The 25,179-nt window shown below is 42.2% G+C and overlaps 1 protein-coding gene across 1 annotated transcript in view; it reads right to left on the reverse strand.

Moving 5' to 3' along the window:
- Nucleotides 1-25,179, reverse strand: part of Tulp4 (tubby like protein 4) — a 183,556-nt gene that overhangs the window by 16,476 nt on the left and 141,901 nt on the right. The window contains exons 7-11 of the mRNA XM_005363396.2: nt 21,467-21,633; nt 15,493-15,717; nt 14,241-14,475; nt 4,241-4,385; nt 1,541-1,685 (exon numbers count right to left, since the gene is read on the reverse strand). Of these exons, the coding sequence (XP_005363453.1) occupies nt 1,541-1,685; nt 4,241-4,385; nt 14,241-14,475; nt 15,493-15,717; nt 21,467-21,633 (917 nt within the window). The remainder of the gene's footprint in view (nt 1-1,540; nt 1,686-4,240; nt 4,386-14,240; nt 14,476-15,492; nt 15,718-21,466; nt 21,634-25,179) is intronic.

Raw genomic sequence — 25,179 nt, forward strand, 5'->3', positions numbered from 1 at the left:
CCACCATGTCCAGTGGTGGTCCACTGTGCTGGGAGCGAGTGCACACTGTTCCACCATGTCCATGTGTTCAGTTTGAAGGGGTCATCAGCAGCTAGAGAGACGGTTCAGCAGTTAAGACCACGTGCTGCTCTTGCAGAGAACTGGGGTTCCATTCCCAGCACCCACATCAGGTGACTCACAACCACTTCTAACTCCAATTCCAGGGGATCTGGCCTCAATGTGTGCATGTATGCACTTGGTGCACATAAATGCATACAAGCAGGTATAAATATATAAATGAATATATCTTTATAAAAATTATTAAAGGGCTGGGGGTGTAGGTCCACCCAGAATGCATGAAGCCCTTGGTTGATTTCCACCACTACACAAACATGGCCTGGCCATATAAACCTGTGATCCCACCACTGTGAGGTTAAGCTGAGAGGATCAGAAGTTCAAGGTCATCTTGCCTACACAACAAGTTTGAGGTTACCCTGGGCTAGAGGAGACCCTGTTTTTTTAAAAAAAAAATTATTTTTTAAAGGCCATCAAAGTTCAGAATAGTGATATATGTCTGTAGTTCCAACTAGTGAGGAGGATGAAGTAGAAATCTGAGGCCAGCCTGGACAAAATAGCATGGCTTCATCTCAAAAAAAAGTAAGAAAATAAAGTAGGAATGGAGGACTGTGTTCTCAGCAATTGGGAGGCTGAGACAGGTGGCTACTGAGTTCCAGATCAGTCTGGGCTGCTAGCAATAGCTAAAACAAACAAATTAATTAATTAAAGCAGAGATTAATAACAACTCAATATAAAATAATGAAAACATAACCTAAAAAAATAAATAAAACTTTAAAGGTAAAAAGGCCACCAAAGTGATGGAATATAATTTTGTTCATTTTTCCTTTTTTATCATTGATAGATTCTGCAGATGTCAGTTGAACTGAAACAATTATGTCCTTAAATCTCTCAATTATTCAATTTAAAATGAAGAACATTTTAAAAAGTCACTGCTATGCTCAAGGTGGGTGTAAGTAAAATACAGATGGGAAGAAGACAGCTTTTGGAGGAACTTATGACCTAAGGACGGATAATATGGCCATCCCTGGTTTGTATACAAAGGGTCTGAAGACCATCAGAAGGGGGTTAGGCACCACATCTGCTGGCTGGGCCAGAGCAGAAGCCTTCACAGAGAAGGCACAAACTGACTCAGGGACAAACTGAGTGGGAGTAAAATAAGGAGATGCAGAGGTGACTCAGGGCACAAAGGTTGAAGAAAGCGGGCAAGGCCAGACTGTGGGACTATGGCCAGCATTCTCTTCCTACAACTGAGGTGTTACTGCAGGGCTAGGAGGCAGAAGTGAAGAGGGAGTGTATCTCAGTCAGAGTTACCCAGGAGGAAGAGTCCAATAACAGAAAGGTACATGGAACAGGGCCACACAGTGTGCATGCAGATGTAGCAATGAGCAAGACAGGCAAGTTGGGAAGGACAGTGGTGCTTCCAGGTAGCCTGATTAAGTTATAGACAGCGTTGGAGGTATCACTGTCAGCTATGCACTTCTACCTGACTGATGTCTTCAAAAGGAAACTCTCGCCGAGTCAGGCTGGGTGAGCCCATGGAGGGTTTGCGCATGGGCAATCGGGGAGACCGAGAAATCTCTTGAGCAGCCCGGGGCAGCTTGGGTGACTTGCGGGCCTCAATGCTGATCCTGTGGAAACAAGGCCAGAAGAGTGAGACAGGCACAGAGGGATGCATCTTAATCTAGAACTCTTCTTTCTCTTGATACTCAGCTGTTGATGTTGGCTCTCAATGCTCAAGGCCCTAATTTCTCAAAGCACTCTTGGTTTTGATTTAGGAAAGAATGCCAACTAAATACTAAGTAATATATACAGAGATCAGACTAAGTGATTCATCTGTAAGAGTCTAGAGAGTGAACACTCACTAGCTATTGACTTACAGTATGTTCAGAGGTCCACATGCCTCTGCCACAGGTCTGCAGAATCAGCCCCAGGAAAATGGCAGGAGGAAGACTGTTTTTCATCCTATGATCACTGCGAGTTATAAAATTCCTTGTATGTCAGCTTGAATTTTAGCAGATTATTTAACAATGACACCTATAATATTTAAGTCAAATAACTGAATCCAAAGTTTCTCTATTGCCTCTGATTCCATGTTCTCTCGCTACTCCTTTGTCCACAATGTAAAGACACGGGTGTTTAACCCCAGTCTACTCAAGAGATGGAGCTATGGAACAACTCTGGTGAGGTTGTCATGTCCTGTGAGGAAGCACATGAAGCACCAGAAATACACTGTTTTCAAATTCGGTAAGATACTTCAGGCTCCAGAGAGATGGGAAGATGAGGGGTGGAGTAGCATGCTAAGACTATCAGCTTAGCTGCTGTGCAGAAGGAGCTCCAGGGAGAAGAGACCAACAAAAGGAAAAACCCATCACAAAGATATTTATAGACAAAATGTATGGCAAATGATCTCTCTGCTTAGGAAGTGGAAAAAGCCAAACACAATACTACAAGTTCATAATTTTACATGCAGTTTAAACAAACTTTAGATGAAGAAAAAAAAATCAATGAATTACATTACTGGAGAATCTGGATAGTAAAAATAATTGTTTTCTCTTCATTCATGTCATATTCAAATGTTAGCTTGGCTATAAGGCAGATCTGAGATTTAGTGTGAAACTCTAATTTTAAAGCTACAGGAAGGAGGCTCATGGTCTTAGGACGGACAAAGATTTCTTAAGAGCAACACTGATTACAAATGAACCTCATATACTGGACTATCTAGCAAAATGTGTATCTGACATGGAGTCCTCTCCATGTTACAACTCAATAAAAAAATCCAATAAAAAATTGAGGAAAAATCCAATCAGACACTTCACCAAAAACGCAGCTGACACACACAGAGTAAGCGCTCAGCTCAGCATCATCATTCCCTAGAGATACCATAGGTTAAACTCGGAGGTCAGCACCACTACCATCCACCAGAATGGATAAAACTTTCCTAAAGTGACAACAGAGCCGGAAGTGAGATCGGGAACTGCTGGAATTCTTAAACACTGATGCAGAAATTTAATTTGATACACTCACCTTGTAATGCTACTTGGCAGTTTCCACTGAGGTTTAAAATGTATTTAACTCATGACCCTGTAACTCCTTCCTAAGAATATATGCAAGAGAAATGAGTGCATATCTCCCAAAAGATTTGCACAAAAATGTTTATAATGGATTTATTCATCACAGTCCCAAATTAGGGACTATCAAATATCCATTGATTGGTAAAGTGGCATGTTGTTATAGTAGAATAATCCTACAATGTGATTTAAAATAAAAAAAAAAAAGCTAACAACTGATATCCATGATACTGTGCTGAGGGGAAAAATAAGCTAAATAAATAGTACCCATATTGATATTAAATTCAACAGTAAAAAAAAAAAACTATAGCAACAGAAATCATACTGAATGCAAGAAACACAAAAGACCTTTCAGGATGATTGGGCATGTCCTTTATCTTGAACTGGTGGGGACATACTGGTGATCAATTGCCCAGTGAACCAGCTGTTTAAAAGATGGGCATCTGGCTATGTGTAGGGTAGTATGTTAATCACACTCTGAGGCTGCATGCTGTCTCAGAACTGTAAACAAGCAAGAGTCTGTCCACTACCACCCACCGCAAAGTGTTGTCTGTCCAGTCACATAGATAGCCATGACAGCAAGAGGAGGAAGATAATGCTCTTCCAGATGGTGACACCAGCTCTTCTGCTTTCAGATAGCGTTACAGACACAGAACTGGGCATTCTCTTCAATACAACATGTTTACTACAAAACATTGTTTTGTGAAACAGGAAGGGAAAACAACCTGGGAAGCAAAGGCTGTTCTAAGTCACCTACCCTCAGTGACCTAGGAAGACCTAGTAAAGTCTTGAGGCCTTAGCATACGTCCTTCCTATCCCGGAGGAGAAAGGTGGGAAGGAAGGAAGGAAAGCTGTAATTATTCCAGACAGAATCGTGCAGAATGAAGAGGGATGAGAACACAAAAGCAAAGTTGATCTTGCTGCTGGGCAAGTGTGAACTTCCTTTCCCTTCCTCTTCTCAACATAGTCAGGTTCATTTCGACAGAAAAGGTTCTAGAATTGTGCATCAGTCTAGACCTAAGAGACTTCAGAATGCTTATTACAATCAGTTTCAATGGAACCACCAAGTCATGCCACATTCGAGGCATAACAAAGAGATGCATACTGTTTGTTACCTTGGAAGTTTGGGCGATTTGCTAGCTCTGGAAATTTTGGGAGACTTCTTGGCAGCCCAATCATCACTCAGTTCAATGTCACTGGAGTCTGAGCAGTTGCAGCTGTCAATCACAGTAGAAATCAAGCTGTTTCCATAGATCTCATCTGTAAGAAACCAATTATCAGGTGTAAGCAGCTGCTTCTGCTACATAGGATAGGCTGACTTTATTGGCTTCCTCATTATGACAGAGGTTGAAATAGAAAGAAAACAGTCTTTTTCCTTATACATTTTTATGCTCTTTTCTGAGCAGAAGTAGACAATTTCTACAACTGTTGTTAAAAATGGGTGATAGTGTCCCAGAAATATACAAAACTGTTCATTATGTCAAAAACTGAAAATCAAAAATTTACAATTGAGCCTCAGAACACTGAGGTGACTACCTACTTAGGCTTATGCCAACTTTCAACTAGACTAGAAAACTAGGTTGAGGGCTTGGCCACAGACTTACTGGAACCTGCGTCTGACCTGGGAAGGCCTGACCAATCCAGGCCTGCAGGAACTACCATCCTGCTGAGTTGAGTTCATGGCAAGGTCTCTGGGAAGATCTGTCTAGAATAATTTTGAAACTGCCATAGGCTATCTAGGGCCTGAAGATTCCAGGTAGTACAGTTGACCTTGTCAGAGAACTGAAAGGGAGACTCTGGGCAATGAGGACTTGCTCTATGGATATTTCATATGGAATCCACTGCTGGTAACTTTGCTAGTTGGCCAGCAGAAGGAATATTAGAGGCCCAAAGCAGAGGGTAAGACAGAAGGCAGAGTGGGCCAAGCAAGTAGACGCCCTACCACTAGAAGTCTCTTGCTCATTCCACCACCCCACACTCTCAAATTTCTTCTACTTGCCACCCAATCCCCAGTTTCACTTCATACCTCCTTTAACGTTAGTACCCATTCTTCAAAATTTGTTGTGCTGACAAAATTTCATGCTCCGAAGAGCCTCAGCAAGTAATCAAATTGCAACATCCAAAAATAATTAAATAATTCAGAGGAAATGACATGATGCCAACATTTAAAACAGATGCTGACATTTCAAAGGATGAGTTTGTTAACTCAAGCTTATCACTGAGTTTCTGAGTAGAGGGGTAACAGGTGAGCAGGGGTGAGCCTCTCTGTAACAGAAAGAGTTTTGCCTGTAATTAAAAAAAGACATTGGTGCCCCGTCCATGTCACTTGTAACCCCGTTTTAAAGCTATTTACCAAAGCAGGGGCACATACCTTGTATCTAGCAAGCCACGGGGCTGTGTCAGAACCTGACCACATGAAAAGGTCTAGTCCATACACAATGAACAGTGCTTTCTATGATTTAATGTACTAGTCACTGGACCAAAGGATGCTTAGCCATGACTCCAACCAGAGGCAGGCTCAGGGAATGGTTGTGTGTGTGTGAACTACACTTAGGGGAATAAGTCACACATCACTCACCCATATTCCTCTCCCTGTTAGAGTTTCTGTCCCTAATTTTATTTCGCTTTTGTTCATAACTACTTTTCAACTGTATCTCCCCAGCTAGTAGGTAAGCCACACAGGAATAAAAGCTGACTGTCATGCCTGCTATGGGATTTGGTGAAGGTTACAGAAAAGATAAATAAGGTTAAACCACGTGTTTCCAGAAAATCTGTAGCATTAATTCATCATGTAAGCTGTGACACAAACATCCAAGGTGTGGAGAAATGTGAACGGGAGTTGGTCTTTGAGAAACCAAAGACAACCAAAATATGCAACCTGAATTAGGAGTCTGGGCAGACAGCCCAGTCAGTAAAGTGCTAGGCTGCAAACATGAGGACCTAAGTTTGACCCCTAGCACCCAAGTAAGAGGCGAGGTGTGCTATGTGTGTGCAATCCCAGCCCTGGGAAGGTAGAGACAGGATGATCCCTGGGGTTCAGTAGCCAGACAATTTGATCTAATTGGCAAGCATCAGATTTCAGTGAGAGAAGGTTGTCTCCAAAGCCAAGGTGGATAGATGGCTCCAGAAGGACACTTCTGCTTTTCACATGCATGAGCACACATATGTACCCTCCAAAAGAATCTTCTCCAAAACTTATTATAAAGAAGGGGGAAGACTTAACTGGGGAGGGAGATTTTCAGGTGAGAGGGTAAAAAAGAGGGAAAATGAGGGGGAGGGGACAAACAAGACCAGGGATATTTTAAAATGTCACAAGGAAACCTACTATTTTCTAAGCTTTTTATATATTTATATATAATTTAATTGGAATTACCTCCAACAAATGGGAATCTGCTTTGCTGGGCTCCCACACCTCTTACTTCCTTGTTTTCCAATTGGTAAGATTGTCTACCATACGGTAGTCCTACTTGTCACCTACTGATCAAACATAATTTGTCTGGTTTTGTAGTCACACCCACTTTTGATTTACTTGACATTTAGATAAGGCACTGGACTTCAGAGTTGGTGCAGAAACAACTTGAAGGCTTTCCACTGGGTTTTGCATGGGCAGATACATAAATTTTGAGCAGCCCATGTGAAGAATGTCATGAATCTGAATTGTGTCCCCTCAAAGTTCTACTTGCCATACATCTTTATTTGGAGGCAAGATTTTTAAGGGATAATTAAGGTTTAATAAGGTCTTAAGGCTGGAGTCCTAACCACACAGGATTGGGACTGGTGAATTTAGAATAAGAAGAGATGCCTCAATGTGGGCACTCCGAGGAAAGGCTGTGTAAGTGTAGCAAGAAGGCAGTCCTCTTCGTTAATAATATCCACAACAGCTCAAAAAATGGCATTAGTGCTTACTCTACCTGTTGATTATTAAATATAGTTAAATAATAAGTACGTTTAAAATGTAAAGACTTTGGGGGGGCAAACCTTACAAAAATAAAATGATACCCATGTAGGAAAGGATCACAATAAAAACTATGGTTCTATGATGTGGGAAGGTCATTGGTTAATTAATAAAGAAACTGCTTGGCCTGATAGGTCAGAACATAGGTAGGTGGAGTAGACAGAACAGAATGCTGGGAAGAAGGGAAGTGAGCCAGACACCATGCCACTCCTCTCCAGGGGAGATGGGATGAAGCTACAGCCCAAGATGGACGTACACTAGAATCCTTTCCGGTAAGCCACCAGCTCGTGGTGCTACACAGATTATTAGATATGGGTTAAGCAAGATATGGGAGTTAGGCAAGAAGAGGCTAGATATAATGGGCCAAGCAGTGTTTAAATGAATACAGTTTGTGTGTTGTTATTTCGGGGCATAAGCTAGCCAGGCAGCCAGGAGCCGTGCTGCAGGAACACAGCCTACAGCTCCTTCTACAGTTCTACAAAATACAAAATTAATAAAAACTAACCTTAAAAGCTGAATAATCAATTTTATATAGTATTATTTTTTATCAAATCCAGACCAAGAGTTTCTTTGTCATTTTAATTCAGTATTTCTCAGGGAGGTGTTCACAGTGCCTCACCACTGGCTGCTGATGAAAACTGAACCCTTTTACTGAAAGCTGAGAGTATTAGTATCAGGAAAATACCAAAGTCCAGTTTTAGTTCTTAATATTTTCATAATGCCTCAGTATATCAGCTCTTCAGTCTTTCCAATCTATGGATTGAAGCTCTCCTTTTCCCTTCAGAATTTCATGTGAGTATAATGCATTTTGATAATATAAATTCTTCATTCCCTCCAACTTCTACTGGTCCTAATTTCAAATTCATCCACACACACACACACACACACACACACACACCCTTTCCCTGGGTATGTATGTGTGTGTGTATATATATATATCCCTACGTCCAGTTAGAGATGTCCATAAACATGTGGGTGCAGACTTGCCTCTTGAACATGGGTAATCTACCAAGCAGCTCACCCCTGAAAACACAAACACAGGGGCCTAGAAAGTTCGTTCGGTGGCTAAGAGCACTTTTGCTATTGCTGAGGACTTAGGTTTAATTCCCACCACCCACACTGTAGTTTGAAATTATCCATAACTTTAGTTCTAGGTGATCCAACCACTTTTCTGACCTCTATGGGCACTAGGCACCCACATGGTTCACATGCATACATACAGGTAAAACACTCATACACATAAAATAAATAAATTTAAACAAAATTTTAAAAAGACAATGGATGTTCTCTCCTGTAGAAGTTGTCAACTGCCTTTAGCTCCTTAACTCAGGATGGAGCCTTTTGAACCATCACTGTCCATACAAAAATGTTGATTTGTATGGTAGACAGGATAGTTCAGTGACTCCTAGATTTTTCTGTCCCCTCTTCCACAATGTTCTCTAAGTCCTGGTATAGAAGTGTTTATAGATGTACAGAGGGATAGGCACTGTGCTGGCTGGTCTCTGTGAACTTGACACCATCCTGGGAAGAATGAATCTTAGCTGTCCATCAGACTGCCTGCAGCAAGCCTGTAGCACACTTTTCTGATTAATGACTGATGACGTGGGCTCCACCCATCCCATCCCATCCCATCCTATCATCCCATCCCATCATCCCATCATCCCATCCCATCATCCCATCCCATCATCCCATCCCATCCCATCGCAAGTTCTGATACTTGAGTTATGTAAGAAAGCCAGATGAACAAAACATGGAAAGCAAGCCAGAAAACAGCACTCCTCTGTGGTCTCTGCCTCAGTCCCTGCCTCTAGGTGTCTTCCCCAATTTCCCTTCATAATGGACTGTGTGGGGACATGTAGGCTGAAATGAACCCTTTCCTCTCTTCTTAGTAAACTATTTTATTGCTGGAAAGAAACACCATGACTGAAGCAACTTATAAAGGAAGGGGCTTAATTGGAGGCTTGCTTATAGTTTCTGAGGGTTAACCCATCACCGTCATAGTGAGGAGCATGGTGGCAGGCAGGCATGGTACTGGGGCAGTATCTGAGAGCTCTACATCTGTATTCAAAGGCAGCAAGTGAGGAGAGAGACAGAGACATGCCCAGTGGCACACCTCCTTCAACAAGGTCCTAACCGCTTAACCCTTCACAAACAGTTCCATTAACTAGGGACCAAGCATCCAAACCTATGGGGCCATTTTCATTCAAACCATCACACTCGCAAAGGTGCTTTCGGTCATGGTCTTTTACCACAGCAGTAGAAACACTAGGGATACCACCACCCCACAGCCACTTATTCTTTACATGCTGACGAGCTGTTGTTCTCTTATATCTCCAATCACTGCAAAAATAAACTTCTCTGAGGAGGAGTGAGAGCTGAACATGCTGTGAGTCTAAGCATAAACATTTAGAAGGCAGTTGAATACTGTATAAATTCAACCAAACAGCAGTAGTGAATTCTCCTCTAAGGTCTATCTCCTCGCCAGCCTCAGGTTCCTGGTGAAGTTTACAATATCAAAGCTGTGTTTCTTCCTCCTGAGCAAGCCTCAAGTCCAATCAGGCACCTATTGGTTACCTCCAAGACATTAGTGCCATGTGTTGGCATATCTTGAGGGGACAGTTGTTACTGTTAATTGCAGGATTTACAGCCACCCTTGGTTGCTTGCACAGCACCTAACACCATGTACAATGGCCATCAGGGACAATGTTTGCAAATCAGCACCAGCTTGAGTTCTGCAAGTCCTGTTACTGAAGTGTGTAGTGTCTTCAGCAATACAGTCTTGCCCTTAAGTTCTGGCAGGAAAACAAGAACAACAGCAACTGGGGAGTCTCTCGGAACCCCATCCAGACTACTTGAAGGGAGGTGCCCAAGCCTAGTGCTGGGGTTTTATGTTAGATTTCAAGCATTGAGAGTAATCCTCTGAGTTTGGTACCCTTTACTAAGGCCCCCTTGGAGTTCAGCATCATCCTGAGAGTTGCAGGTGTGGATGCTGTCCTCTAGGCTCTCACTAAGGTGCAGGTGGAGTCTGTTGACATCAAAGAAGCAGCCCCGCTGATCTCTGAATCACCTCTGAGAGCATTTCTGACTCTTGAAGGCAGGGTAAACCACAGCCAATACTGCTAACTATCTTGACTGGTGAATCCCCATTTCATTCGTCAACGTCCCTTTAGCTCAGATTGGCAGTGCCTCTCCGCTTTTATAAACTTCTTCATTCACAGGAAATGACAGCCCTGCCATGGCTCTAGCTTTCTCTTCCAAATGTGTTTTCTTATTTCTCGCAATACGAAAAGGGTGGGAATTTTTAAAAATCTTCAAATTCTTGATCCCAAAGGGTTAAAAATGACTTTCTGAGGTGACCTCATTCCTTTAGTCCACTACTATCAACAGTCCAGAGGAAACAGGTCACTTCTTCAACCATCTGATGACAACTGTCCTCAGTAAAATATCATCATATCAAAGTACCCCTTCCACACAACATAGGGCACACTCCGGCCAAATTCCTTGCATTCTGTAACAGCTTTTTCTCTAGCTTTCAACGGCATGCTTATTTACCCAGTACTCGAACATCTCCATTTCCATTCTCTGTGTATTTTTTGCAGTAGCAGACATACCCACCTCAGTTTCAGAATTTACTCATCAAGAATCTTTCCACTAGAAATTGGTTTAGACCATTATGGAGGCTTAGACGCTCCAGGATGAAGATGTCACCACAGCTGGTTTCTGAGGTGAGTTTTTTCAGGCTTGTAGATTGTGGCCAGACTCTTAGTGTTCAGAGTCCCTTTCCATAGTGTGTGTGTTTAGAAAAACTGCTCTATCCCCTTTTTAATTCTAAAAATTATATTATTTTATGTGTATGTGTGAGGGCATGTGTATGTCATGGTGTGCCTGTGGAGGTCAGAGGAAAATGGGAGGGAGTCAGTTCTTTTTTCTACAGCGTAGTGTTCCAAGGGATCACACTCAAGTTGCCAGGCTTGGAGGCAGGCATCTTCACTTCCTGAGTTATTTGCAGGTACTCCCACCCTCTTCTTATGAGGACACAATCCTTTAATCTAAAAATTACTTAAACAAAACTCTATGTCTCAGTAGAAGACTGTAAGTTTAGTCTATGAAAGGCCGTGGTTTTATCCCCAGCATCTCCTGCCCCCAAAGGATCCCTTTTTGAAAATTTGTAGACAGTGTACTTGTGTGAGTACATGTGCACATGGGTATGTAGAAGCCTGAAACTCACCAAATAGGTAAGACTGGCCAATCAGTTAGTCTGGCTTCCCTATCACTAGGACTACAAGTATGCTTGATCATGCCTGGCTCTGTGTGTGTGTGTGTGTGTGTGTGTGTGTGTGTGTGTGTGTGTGTGTGTGTGATTTCTGAGGATCAAATTCAGGTTTTAATGACTGAATTTTCTAGCCTTTCCAAATTTCTGAATTTTCACTAAAATTTTCTGGGACACATATTACACAGTATAAAAATACACACTAGGTTCTCTTCTCTCTCTCTCCTGACTCAATTCTTCAGATCCTCCTGCTTTTCATTCTGAAATGTGAGGATTACAGACATGTTTACACTAGGCCTGGTTATGGGGTCATTGAACTCAGGGTTTTGTGTGTGTTGGACAAGCACAATTTCTAGCCCCACCATGGTAATTCTTTTTTTTTTTTTTTTTTTGGTTTTCGAGACAGGGTTTCTCCGTAGCTTTTTGGTTCCTGTCCTGGAACTAGCTCTTGTAGACCAGGCTGGCCTCGAATTCACAGAGATCCACCTGCCTCTGCCTCCCGAGTGCTAGGATAAAAGGCGTGCACCACCACCGCCTGGCTCCACCATGGTAATTCTAACTGTCAAGACATTTGGTGAAAATTTCTAGCAGTAAATCACAAAATTAAGTGCATAAAAATCTTCCATGGGAGCCAGGCAGTGGTGGCACACACCTTTAATCACAGGACTCAGGAGGCAGGCAAATGTCTGTGAGTTCGAGGCCAGCCTGGTCTAAGAGAACTAGTTCCAGGACAGGCTCCAAAGCTACAGAGAAACCCTGTCTCAAAAAAACAAAACAAAACAAAACAAAACAAAACAAAACAAAACAAAAATCTCCCAAGGAACCCAGGTCCCACAGCAGACTTCAACAGTTATTATAAGAGTGAGTTTAGGACTTACAGTTAAATATACCTATCAGATGGCCCAAGGGCCATATCTTGAGAAATAACGCTGTGCAGTCTAGGAAGGGTTAACTAGCTTCTTGTGATGAGACAGTCCTGGCTTTTCAAAGTTACAAATCACCTCCATCCTCTAAACTACTTTATATATACCATTTATTTGCCAATTAGTCATACTGTGCCTTGTGACACAGCTTCTATTTCTGTCATGAGGTGTTTGAATCTGATGAACTTTTCAAGTGCTTAAATTGTCTTGTGCTCTAGCAGGGTTCATAGGGACTCAAGTATCATAAAGTGGGCACTGACTTGGTGTTGTATTATTTACTTTATAACTTTTAATTATGAAATTATTAAGATAAGGCCGGGCGGTGGTGGAGCATGCTTTTAATCCCAGCACTCAGGAGGCAGAGGCAGGTGGATCTCTGTGAGTTGGAGGCCAGCTTGGTCTACGGAGCGAGTTCCAAGATAGGCACCAAAGCTACACAGAGAAACCCTGTCTTGGAAAAAAAATTATAAGATAAAATACTTCATTTCTCAAAGAAGTGTTAGCAACTGAGCAGTCTGTATTTGGATTGAGCTGGCAGTATGAACATGAAAGAAAATCAGCCAGGATGCAAGTAAGTCTGGTCTTGGGAGACTGCAGACCCTTCTGCAGAGGAATTCAGACACATGGGGGAGAAAAACAAGCCCTTCACTCAAGAGACCTTAGTATTCAGTCTCAGCCTGAGTTCTTAGAGCTGTGCCTCGTGAAGGTCCCTGGGCGAGAAATGCAGAGTGAGAGGGATGCAGGCTCTGAGGTTCCTGGCCCCTCCCTGCGCCCTCCATCAGTCCACTATCCTCCCGAAGCCACTTGTGCAACTTTCCCTTCCTGTACTTTCTGACTGCATGCCCTCAATTCTTCTACTTGTTCCCTCTTCTGTTGGTACCAGTTGATCATGCAAGTCCAAAGTCAGGACTAATGATGAACAAATGCCTTTGCAAACTTTATCATTTTTTTGACTTTTGATTTTATATGAGAACACTAGTAGAGAACGCTGCCATGGATGCTGTGATAATGTCCAACCAACACGGTTGTAAATTCTGGCAGTGCCAAGGTGAAGAAGACCAGTTGCTTTAGGAATTAAAAAGACCTTGCTTCAGAGACACAACTGGAACAGTGACTTGGCACTAGCAAGTGGCAAATATTAACTAATGAAACAAATCAATGTAAACAATCTTGTCTCAAGGCCTGGCACTTTGTCCTGGGAATGATGACTGCAGTGTGCCAAGCAGGACACTGACAGGAGATGGACACCGAGGTCAGTGCTATGCGTTCCGTGGCTGTGTTCACAGGGAGGTGGCAGAATCTGTAAGCTACAGGTACTAGCAGGTGTATGGACATTTGGCTGGCAACTAATTGGCACAAAGCCCCACAGTCCCTTCCTGTGGGGGTCTCAGCCTGGGATCCTGAAGAGAGGCCCCTTTAGCATGTCTAAGCACCGTTGCCCAAGGGGACTTCTACAACAACAGAATGTTGTTTCATGCTGGAACTAATGGATCAGAAAGAAACTTTCACTAGAACCTAACTGAAAGCAAAACAGTGCAACAGAGGCAAAAGCATAAGGCTGAGGTGGATTGAAGGTTTGAAAAGCTGGATTCTGACACCCTTCTGGGAAGGCAGGCAGAGACTTAATGTTTCTATTTCCCCAGTACTCCACTAAGGTACTCAATGGACACTTCACCCAGTGACTGTGAGAGGGTCTACACTCAGTGCCAGAGGACTACACCAGCAGCTTTCCTTGGCACGGGAGCAGACACTTGTTCACCCTGGAATGCTGTGAAAACCTCCCAACAAGGGCATTTAGACAACTGTCCACTTAGGTGGGAATCAGGAAATGGAGCAGCTATGAGAATGTTCACACTAGCCAGCATGAGAGCATTTCTCAGAAACAGGTATTCTCAGTGCATGGCTCTAAGATTGTGATATTCCACACCACAAAAGAAGGGCTGCAGTCCCTGCAGCAAGGGACCCACCTGATTTGCTGTCTGTCCGAGGGTCCATGATGACAAACTCTGGCCGCAGCTTGCTGATGCGCCTCCCTTTGAGAATGGGCACAAGCCCTCCCAGGTATTCAAGGTAGAGTGTGTAGCAAGGACCACCGACCTCTGGGTCATCTTCTGTACGCTTCATGGTGCAGTGCAGCCGCTCATTGCCAGCTGAAGGGTAGCTGACAAAGTCTCGCATATTGTTGGGGTCTGGAATTGGGGGCTAGAGGCAAGACAGAGGCAGAAAAAGCAGATCTGGGATTCCAGAAAGTACAGAGCAGACTACTGGCTTCTGTCACAGCTACTCTTGCAGAGTAGAGGCCATGCAGAGGCCAACTCTCTGTTGTAGAATGGTGATTCAGAACTGTGAGGCTTCTAAACAATAAATAAGCCGGAGTCCCATGGACAATGAACTGCAACAACCTGTGACAGCATGGACATCTATTTTTCTGATTTAATACACAAGAGTTGAGAACTGCTGATATACTATCGATATTGTAAGGTAATTTAGATAAGAGAACCATGAGACTCTAAAATTCTGGTTCACTAGGAGAAGAGTGATCAGTAAGTCTACCTAGAGACAGAATATGGAAAGGTCCTAGGGTATAAAGGTATAGTCACAGAAAGCTTCATGTGAACAGAGACTGGCAGATCTACTTCACATGCTGCCTCTATAGAGGTATTTTCTGGGTGGTCGTCTGTATAGGAGATGGCTGGGAGCTGCAGTATGTGGGAGGCACACTTAGTACAGTGGGAGGAACACAAGCCTGAGAACTGGTCTGAGACCAATCCTGACTAGTCTTATAACTAGCTATGTAACAAGCTACTTCCCTGATATGAATCTGTTTCCTGATTTATCAAGTGGAAACAATGATGTTAGAGTCTGTGGGAAGTCAAGACTAAACAAAACAGGTCTTCATGAAGTACTTGGTATACTGTCAGGTACTAAGTAAACTGCTCCTTTGATCATCAGGATAACATACTAATCAAGCTGGCCATGAGAAAGGAAGCCAGTCACATAAAGCAAACCTCATGGGGACACTAATAGGAAGGCCAGCCAGGCAGGCTGCAGACAAAATAAGGACATGCTGGTTTCTGCAAAGTGAATGCAGCCAGCCCCAGGCAATCTCATGGGGAAACAAAGAAGCCTCTATGCCACATCTGCTACTTGTAGTAGCTCTCCAGTCTCTGGTAGAAAGGCTGGGAGGAAGGAAGAAGGGAAAGGGTGGGAAGACTCTACCTTGATGGTGGGAATGAAGGCAGTGGACAGGTAGGAACAGAGTCGAGGGGGCAAGGTCAGCTTGCTGACATCCTTATCTTCTCGAAGGGTGCTGGCAATGGCCTGCTGGCACAGCAGCTGGAGGCTGGACACTCGGTGTTCTACACGAACCACGTACAGAGCTGGTCCTGAGGCCATAAGCAGCCGGGAGTCACGATGGCCCCAACAGATGGATATGATGGGGCGCTGCCGGGAAAAGAGGTGGGTCAGTTATTGTTTCAGCATAATTAAGTCATTTGACAGTTTGGAAGAATTTTTTTGTTTTGTTTTGTTTAAAGCATAGCAGAGAATATTAGCTCTGTATGAGTATGTAGTTGCTAAGAGCAGGGACAATGGTCTCAAGGCATACTCACCTATACTTCTTACCACAGTGCTGATCATTTGGATCCTCAAAGTACCCAGTGATGCGCCAATGAATTAGAAGGTGATGAAGAGTAAATCACACAACCTTTTTTCCAATCAATTTCCCCAAAGAACAGCACTTCAAGGTCAAATTAACAATGTATGTGGGGGCTCACAGTCCTGAAACCTGGGACTAATCGCAGCTCTAAGCCTTCTACATTTTGAGTCAAATAGGAATGCTGTGAAGATTTAAGAGAAGGTAGAACCATGGTCTTCTGGGACCCATTAAGGCTACAACTCAGGAATTAGGTCACTGCTCTTCTCAACTATCCTCAAAGCAATGGGCAGGAATGGCAAGCAGACTTCTCTTTGGAAAAGAGAGAGTTGGGGAAGCAGAGTTGCTAGGGAAGACTCTCGGGGTTTATAAGGATCTTCTCTGAAAACTAAAGCTGCAATCTGAATATGCATATGTTACAAACTTCTTGTACTGAAATAAATCTCAAACTCAAGATTATTATCTAAGCACAAGTATTACATAACCTGAGCAAGGCAGAAAGAGATGAAGGGCTGTGACAGAGAAACTGAGATTTGTTCATGCTGATCCATGCAGATAAGAGTGCTAATTTAATGAGGTCTCTAGGGGTTTCAGAGATCACAAGTGGAGTGTCAGATCTTTTATATGAATGACAGATAGGAACAGAATTTTCACAACACTTTAGTGGCAAACATCAAGATAAAAGGAACACATAAAGACAATTCCTTAAAATAGCCCCTAGGGTCAGCTAATTCTGGTTTCAGGTTCAAAGCAAAATGCAAGGCTGAAGATACTTATCTTGTACATTTATCCACGAGCTGGATCACAGCTCCCCAACCAAGGATGATCATGCATATATTAGCTATGGATCCAGGAATTCAAATCTGAGGACTTCTAGAACATTTCAAGCTATGCTTCTACAATGAGATGATTCTACAGAGGGTGGACTAGTGGAACCCTTCAGCAAGGCATGATCACTGATACAGCAGACCAACACTGTGTGTGTGTGTGTGTGTGTGTGTGTGTGTGTGTGTGTGTGTGTGTGTGTGTGATATCATTAACTTTTGCAGCTACAAATTAGGGTAGAGGCTCTAGTAGCACCACTTTTATTTACTTAGTTGGTGGTGTTGGGGAGTCGTGCTGTGGAGGCACATGATGACTGAACTAAATCCCTAGCCCTCAGGCTTCTTTTTAGAGACACCTGCTCACCTTTACCTTTGCACCCTATACCCGGCATAGCCTCCTAACTTAGAGCTTAGTCATGGTATCCAGTCCTCTCCTTGTACAGCCTGGCACACCTGCCGTCTTTCCGCAGTTTCCACTCCTTTTGATAGATGAACGGATCTGCTAGGCCAGCAGTACAGGGACTGCAGAAGGCAGACTCCTGCCCTCTCCTCCTAGTTCTGCTTTCCATGGAACTATTTCTGTATAATGGCTGATTATATTCAGATATAAAGTTATCCTAAACACGTATCTCTTTTCTTTATACCAGGAATTTACACTACTAATCCAGACTTTCAGCTAAATGTGAAGTTTCAATCGCCATCCATTTTAAAGGAAGCACATCTTCAGACCCCGCTATAGTCACAATAAGTACTCCTGTGAACTGTCTCAGTCCTCTCAACTGTCACACAGGCAAGGCACTCCTGGTCCTGTGAAAACCTGAGGACAGAGAAATCAAGAGGGCTAGGCAATTAGTCCCAGCTAGTAAATGGGAGAACTACAACTCTTGGCCCAACCCAATAAATGGTGCTTACTACAAGTGGCCACCGCTCCTAAGTACTGGTGTCCCGATACAATAGACAGTCTTAAAACTGTGTACTGCCTCACTCAGAAGATCAACTACCTGTCATTTTGTCGATTATGAAACCCCATTCTCTCCCTAGTCCATTTAGGTCAAGGCTATTTTACTGAAGAAACAACAACAACAAAACATGTTTACAGAAGAGATGACAGGACAGGAGAGACAGGCTTCACAGACAGCACTGACAATGAGCTAGTTTTGCATGGCAGGAAAGAATCCACAGGCTGGGTGGGATACAAGCAAGAATGCACCACCAAGGAGGATGAGCATATCAACAGGAAAAAGCAGGACTTCTGCACAGTAAGGGAAGATGGTATTGCTTCAAGATGGGCATCAAAGGGAAAGTCAGAAAAATCAAAGAAAATGTGGCCCTTGGCTTGAAGAAAGTAAGACAGTAAAGTAATAAATTACATGCCAAAGACATTCCACACTATAAGAGTTTAAGGAAAAGAAGGTCATAAAGCTTTGGGCAGATTTAAAAGAGCATGTTATCTAGTAGGTGTTAGGGATAGATTTCTTTGAACTGAGAAAGCTGAGCAAGACATTCTCTATCCAGGGAACAGAAGGCTGTATTCAAAGACAGAATCATGGGATATCTCAAGCTGAATTTGCAAATATTCAATTAAGTACAGAAGTCTTATGAATTTAGAAATGCTGAAAAACTTCCCATCTTCTCCTGCCTGCCTGCTATGCACACATTTGAATGTGTCCCCAGATGCTGAATTAACCCTCATAGTTAAATGACATGGCTGTTATTTGGACGTAAGACCTTTGAGGGACCTGGGGTTAGAACTGGTCATGAAGTGAGGCTGCAGGAAGGCACTGGCTTACTAAGAGGGGAAGGGACTCCAGCTGCTGTGCTCATTGTCTTGTGTGGTGCCCTCTGCCATATTTTGATGACATTAAGGCCCTCACCAGATACTACACTGACCCTCCTAAACTCCTTATACCAGGTATCAGTGTTTCTGACTCTAGGAAGGGGAAGGAAACAACACCACTGGCTCTGCTTTAAAAGCTCCCGGCTTCCATGTGGATTTCCTCTCAGTTTATTTTGCTCCCAAGGGCTCCTGTATTCTACTTCCATCTGTGCTTTTTATCTACCTCCCCAGTCTGTCTCATGGCTCCTGCTAAACTCTCTTCCCTGTGCATGTCTTCCAGGCTGACCATGTTGCCCCAAGCTCAGTGTCCACCTTGACTGGGGTCTTGCATATTTCTTCTTTTTCTGCTACAAGGTCTTATTAGTTGCTTATGAATAAACACGTCTGTTTCATGTTACCTCCCATTCCTTATCTTCTTTGCATGCTTTGTCACTTTAAACAGTTAAAGTTCAAATATTTTACTGTACTTCAGAAAAAAAAATATGGCTGCTCACTCTTTATCTTTGCTGTTGCAGCGACATCTCCAGAATCTAGAACACTTAACACAGAAAGAGATGGCTCCATAAACAGTGACTGACTGAAAAAATATTTACAGTATAACTTCCCTCGTAATGATAACACTCAACCTTACGACCTCCAAACCCAATTTTGCCATGTATACATTCAACTGCTGTCCCTGAAATGGTTCTTTATGACATTTTATCTCCTTTGCATCTGCTGCTTGCTAACTGAAGTCCATATTCTACTCTCTAAGCATAGGGAGTTCTTTCTGTATTTACCCTCTCTCACTATCTACTCCTTTGGCACTTAATCAAATTTCACTTCAGGATGAGGAATCTCTACTTGAATCTCTTAGTCCCACTTCCTAATTATCTCCACCCACATATCTGTCTGGACTTAGAGCTGACAGTTTGACTTGGCTTCTAGGTGAAGCACTGATGGGTAGACCTCGACCTTCGGAGGAGCCTGCCCATCAGGGGTTCCTTGTCAGGATGAACGCTCTACATCTTTACAAACAGCCATGACAACTGTAGGGGTGTCATAGATTTCACAAGCTTTACTGAATGAGGTAAGAGAGGGGAACCTGTTTCATGGAGGAATAATAGGTGGACGAATACGAGGGCCGTGATGAAAGGCAGGATAAAGTGGAATGCAAAGAATCGTGTTACAGTGGCATTATCTACTGAAAACCCACCTCAGATTCATTCTACTAGGGTTGTTCTGATGTAAGGGATGGCTGATAGGAGGTTTGTAATTACTATGGATCCTCAAAATGATATCTGTCCTCATGGAAGTACGGAGCTGGAAAAATCCCCAAAAAAGCAAGTCCCACTAAGTATTCCTTTTACCATTGTTACCACAGCATCTGGAAGACAATTCTAATTCAAAATCTGGAGCATATATCTGTGATCATTATGTATCTTCTTTAACTGTTTCCAAGGTTTTGGATTTTGTCTTCTTGTTTAGCTCTTATACAGTGGTACTTAAAAGCTTATGATAGCCACATAGTAACCTCTCAAAATATCAGCTATATCCATGGATTACTAAGTGAGCAAACATTCTACTCTGCTCACAAAGATGTAATAGCAACAGACATTTAAATCTTATAAATAAACAAAAAAGAAAGCTTGATTAAAAAATGAGCAAAAGACTTGTAAAGCTATCTATTTAAAGATGCACGAATCCCAGAGAGCTACTCAGTGCAGTGCCCAGCAGCACACAAACATACATAACGTATACCCAGTGTGACATAAGAACACAACTTCCAGATAGTAACAAACACTAGTGAGGATATGGAGAAAGTGTGACTCTTAGAAAGGCAGGTGGGGAGGTATAAACACGCAGCTCAGTGGAAAACAGTAGGTCATCACAAAGTTAAAAGTGAACTTCTGGGTACATATCCAAAGAACTTACAGAAAGGTCTCAAAGAGATGTCTGTACAGCCATGTTTACAGCAGGACACTCAACAGTCAGCAAGTGAGCTGGTATATGACTTCATACCAGCACTTGGAAGGCAGAGGCAGAAGTTCTGAGTTCAAGAACAGCCTGGTCTACACAGAGTTTTAGGTCAACCAAGGCTACAAAGAGAAACTCTGTCTCAAACAAAACAAAACAACTGCCAAAGACAGAAGAAACTCAAATGTCCATGGATGTAGGAATGGACAAACAAAGTGTATTATATTCAAATAATAAAATCTACTTAGCTATAAAAATGTAGGCAGATTCACCCTGTACACTGTAACACAGATGAACCCTAAGGGCATTATGCTGGAGGAGAAAAAGAAGACCCATTCCCTGTGATTCTCTTTGCATGAGGCATAAGGAACACAACTCACAGAAACAGGGGAAACTGTGCTGCTACAGCCTGGGGATGAGAAGATGAACTGAAAGAGTCCCGTGGTGGAAAAGGCTGCAGAACAAGCCATGGCTTTGTCTAACACTGTTCTCTTTCTGATGAGCCTTTCCCTCACTCTTTTAGGAACATCTATAAGCCTGCAGGCTAACACAGCCCTCTGCGATCCACCTTACAGTCTGTCAATTCTATGGTTGCCTCTCGTGTTTACAGGAGGTATACACTAAGTCTCTATGTTTCTCTTGTGTGCAGACCTAGAATTCAGTCATCTCAGGGTTTCCTGCTAAGTGGCCAGAACAGAAACACATCCCTCTATTTCTCTCTCATTTGATTTCAAAATGAAATCAAACATTTTGGTTAAATGGTAAAAAGACGTTTTCTTCCCTATTTCCCTGGTTCATATGTCATGAATCAATTGAGGAAAAAAGATTAAAATAAAGTTTGCCAAAGGTAACAACAATAACTAACACCTGATTATTTACCAAAAATGGACCGTAGCAACAGGTATTTTCAAGTGTCCTCACCTGCACAAGTGTGTCCAGTGTGAAGATGTGCTCCCCTCTAACATTGTAGAACTTGACCATGGCACTCTTCAGAAGAGGACCATTGGGCAGTTCGCTGAGGTGGGGCTGCTGCTCCATCCCAGCAACTGCCAGTAAGTCTCCTTGTGTACACCACTGGGCCACCACCTCTGAAAACATACAAAAGGGTTGGTTAGCATGAGGACACAGACAGATGACTGTTTCTTCAGTAGCTTTAAACATAGAGATCCTGGACAAAGACAACAGCGGCTCTTCCTCTTTCTTTCATGAAGGAACATCTCTTATGAGATAATAATTCTCTACTAAAAGCAGGTATTTATTACCTGGCTAGGGATTGCTGTGCCTCTGGAATGTAACTAATTCAGGGTGAATCAGATCTACTTGGTAGGCTAAGGCAAAAGAGTCACAGGTGTAAGGCTGGCCCGGGCTACATAGCAAGATCTAATTATTCAAGTATATACAGACATATATACACAAACTATGTAAGATAAAAATAAACAAATACTGTCATGTGAACTATCTACCTCCAGTATCGTCATTACCATAATAAAATTGTGAACTTCTATAAGGAAAGACCCAAAGCTAAGGCATGTTCTATCAGGGCTTTGCTACTATGGCATCCTTCGTGGGCACTGTCGACTAAAGAGTTTATTTATAAATTATCCAGTTACAAATGAATCAAGGCAAACCCGAAATTTACTAATTAATGTCAGGGCACCACTGGGCCTGTGACACTCAGGCATAGTAATCACATGATGTAGGAGAGCTCTGGTTTTTATTAGACACTTAGGATACATTAGAGCAGAGAAGAGAACAAAGGCATTCCTGCTAAGTGCCAGACAGCGTTAGTAGAGAAAATCTTCATACTGGAGAAGAGATGCCCACCTACAAATGGCTAGTAAACATTGTAGCTTATTCTAACAAGAGCAATTACTTATATCTTGCTGAAAAAAAGAAATAAGTAAACAAATAAACTAATTAATTAACACCTATTAATAGTAATAAGATTCTCAGCTCTTTCCCTTCTCTCAGTTCCTTAAAACCCACCATCTAGATACCACTCTAAAATCTAGCTCCATTTTGTACAGAGGCTGAACTAAACCACTGAAAGCGATCCACCATGACAACCACATAGTTCAGAACCCAGGGCTACAATTCAGTGCCCAACCTATAACAGGTGACATGTGATCAAACCCCATGTGATTGATGAAAATGATTTTAATGGTAAAGTCAGTGCATTCTGTAGTCAGTGAAGTTCTTTAATTTCCTGGAAAAGCTAAGAGAGCATTCCTTGAGGCAAGTCAGCTCCTAGAGCTTTCTCATTGAGTCAGCATAATTCAGAACAGAAACAGGAAACAAGGCTAAGGCACACAGTTACAAACAGAACAGAAAAGGCTGTAAACACCTGAAATCATACAACCATCAATAAACTGGACTTTTCATAAAAACTCAAACCAGAAAACAAAAAAGGAATTTTTAAAAATCAAGTAAATATACTAGTTAACAAGATTCTCAGTACAACAGAAGAGGGAAACTAAAAGGACACATCCATCTAGGGTGCTCTACACATCTGACGCCAGACTGTGTGATTACCATTGATAAATAAAGGAACTGTTTTGGGCCTATAGCAGAGCTATAGGGGAACAGAGCTAGCAGGAGAAAACTAAACTGAATGCTGGGAGAGAGAAGACAGAGTCATAGAGAAGCCATGGATTCTCCGCCAGAGACAGACACACGCTAAAACTTTGCTGGTAGGCCATGACCTCGTGGTGATGTCAGATTTATGAAGATGGGTTAAATTAAGAGGTAAGAGTTAGCTGGGTGGTGGAGGTGCACGCCTTTAATCCCAGCACTCGGGAGGCAGAGGCAGGAGGATCTCTGTTGAGTTTGAGGCCAGCCTGGTCTACAAGAGCTAGTTCCAGGACAGGCACCAAAGCTAAAAAGAAACCCTGTCTCGAAAAGACAATAAAACAAAAAAACCAAAACAAACAAACAAAAAGAGTTAGCCGATAAGAAGTTAGAGCTAATGGGCCAAGCAGTGTTTTAAATAATATATATAGCTTCTGTGTGATTATTTCAGTTCTGGGCAGCCAGGATGAACAAACAGTTCCCTCCTTGCAATAAATTGGTAACAAATTGATGCCCAAGCCAAAATAAAATCCACTTAAAACCTGAGAAAGCTTGAAAAGGAATTCCAGACTCACACAAAAACAGAGACCAGCATTTTCTTGGTAGCCACATTTTTTTTTCTAGATGGGCTTGCAGTGAGCAAGGTACTGTGTGTAAAAACTGTGTGGCCTCTTTAAAAAAGAAACAAAAAAACAAAAACAGGGGCTTTCTGGTTTGCCAGCACAAATACCTCTGACTCTTTTCAGAGGTCTGGCTATGGAGCATTTAAATGGGGTTTGTGACCAGAGTGCTACAACTTGCTTCATAGCAACATAGACTGGCTGTGTGCCTAAAAATGGGGCTGTGAGCATGGCTCTCAGAGGAAGCAAACAGTTCCACCATGTCTGACTGGGTAAAGCAAGCAGGGAGTACTGTATTTACCCTGGCAGTGGTGCAGTTTAAGTTTTAAGAAGCACTTAGCATTTTAAGAAGTGCTCCTGGACAGTAAAAAATTACAGATATACAATAGGACATTTTCAGACATAAAGGACCTCTAAATGGGTCACAGTGTTGGGATAAATGTATGTAGGCTTGGGAGAGAGAAGAAAAAGAATATAGACAGTTATAAAAAGAAGTAAATGTTTTTTTTTTAAAAAGGTAAAGTCTTGAAAGAGACAGAGTACAGATAGTCAGATTAAAAGAAGTAAAAAACAATAAGCCATGTAAAGATGGAATATATTGTGTTTCCTTTGAATTTTTTGACTGTGAAGGAGCTAACAACAGAGAAACATTTCATTGTATGGGCTAGTAAGCTAAACCAGCATGTATATTTTAAAGGTATCTTGAATTCAAAATAAAGGTCTAACAATATATTGCTTTGGAAGAGAGGTTCTTCTTTTGTTTCTATAGAGGATGAGAACCTGTGGATTCATTCCAGGCTAATGTGGTTTGATGGACCAAGATGCTCTGAAAGGTTGCTGTGAACACTCCCAAAAGTGACCTTAGCCATCCAACTGCTGACTGAGAAGAACCTAGCACACAGGATATACCATGAAAGACCTGATTAACAGCACCCCCAGTCAGCTGGAAAAAGTCTAGAGAACTACGCCCAAATTCCCAAATACTGTTTATAAATGTTTGCTTACATTTAAAGGAGGATATGCTATAGAGATTTGCATGGGTATACACACACACACACATACATATACATATATATATTTCTGCTCTTAATTTAAAAATATAATGCATAATAAAGAAATATGGGTAAATAGATAATCATCTACAATAGTCAAGCTTGTAGTCATGCTAGTTAGATTTTCTAGATGGACAGGTATGTATTTCAGATGGACAAGCATTCTTCAAACCATTCAAAGACTACAGAATATGGCATTTAAAATGTTTTAAGAGCTTAAGACTTTTCATGACAGTGAGACATTTGTTTCTGGCAGCACCAAGCTACTTCAAGAAGATGATGGGTATTCCTTAGCGATCAGGGAAATGCAAATCAAGACAACTTTAAGATACCATCTTACACCTGTCAGAATGGCTAAAATAAAAAACACCAATGATAGCCTTTGCTGGAGAGG

The sequence above is a fragment of the Microtus ochrogaster genome, linkage group LG9 (genome assembly GCF_000317375.1).
Source record: "Microtus ochrogaster isolate Prairie Vole_2 linkage group LG9, MicOch1.0, whole genome shotgun sequence".
In the NCBI taxonomy this organism is placed as follows: domain Eukaryota; kingdom Metazoa; phylum Chordata; class Mammalia; order Rodentia; family Cricetidae; genus Microtus; species Microtus ochrogaster.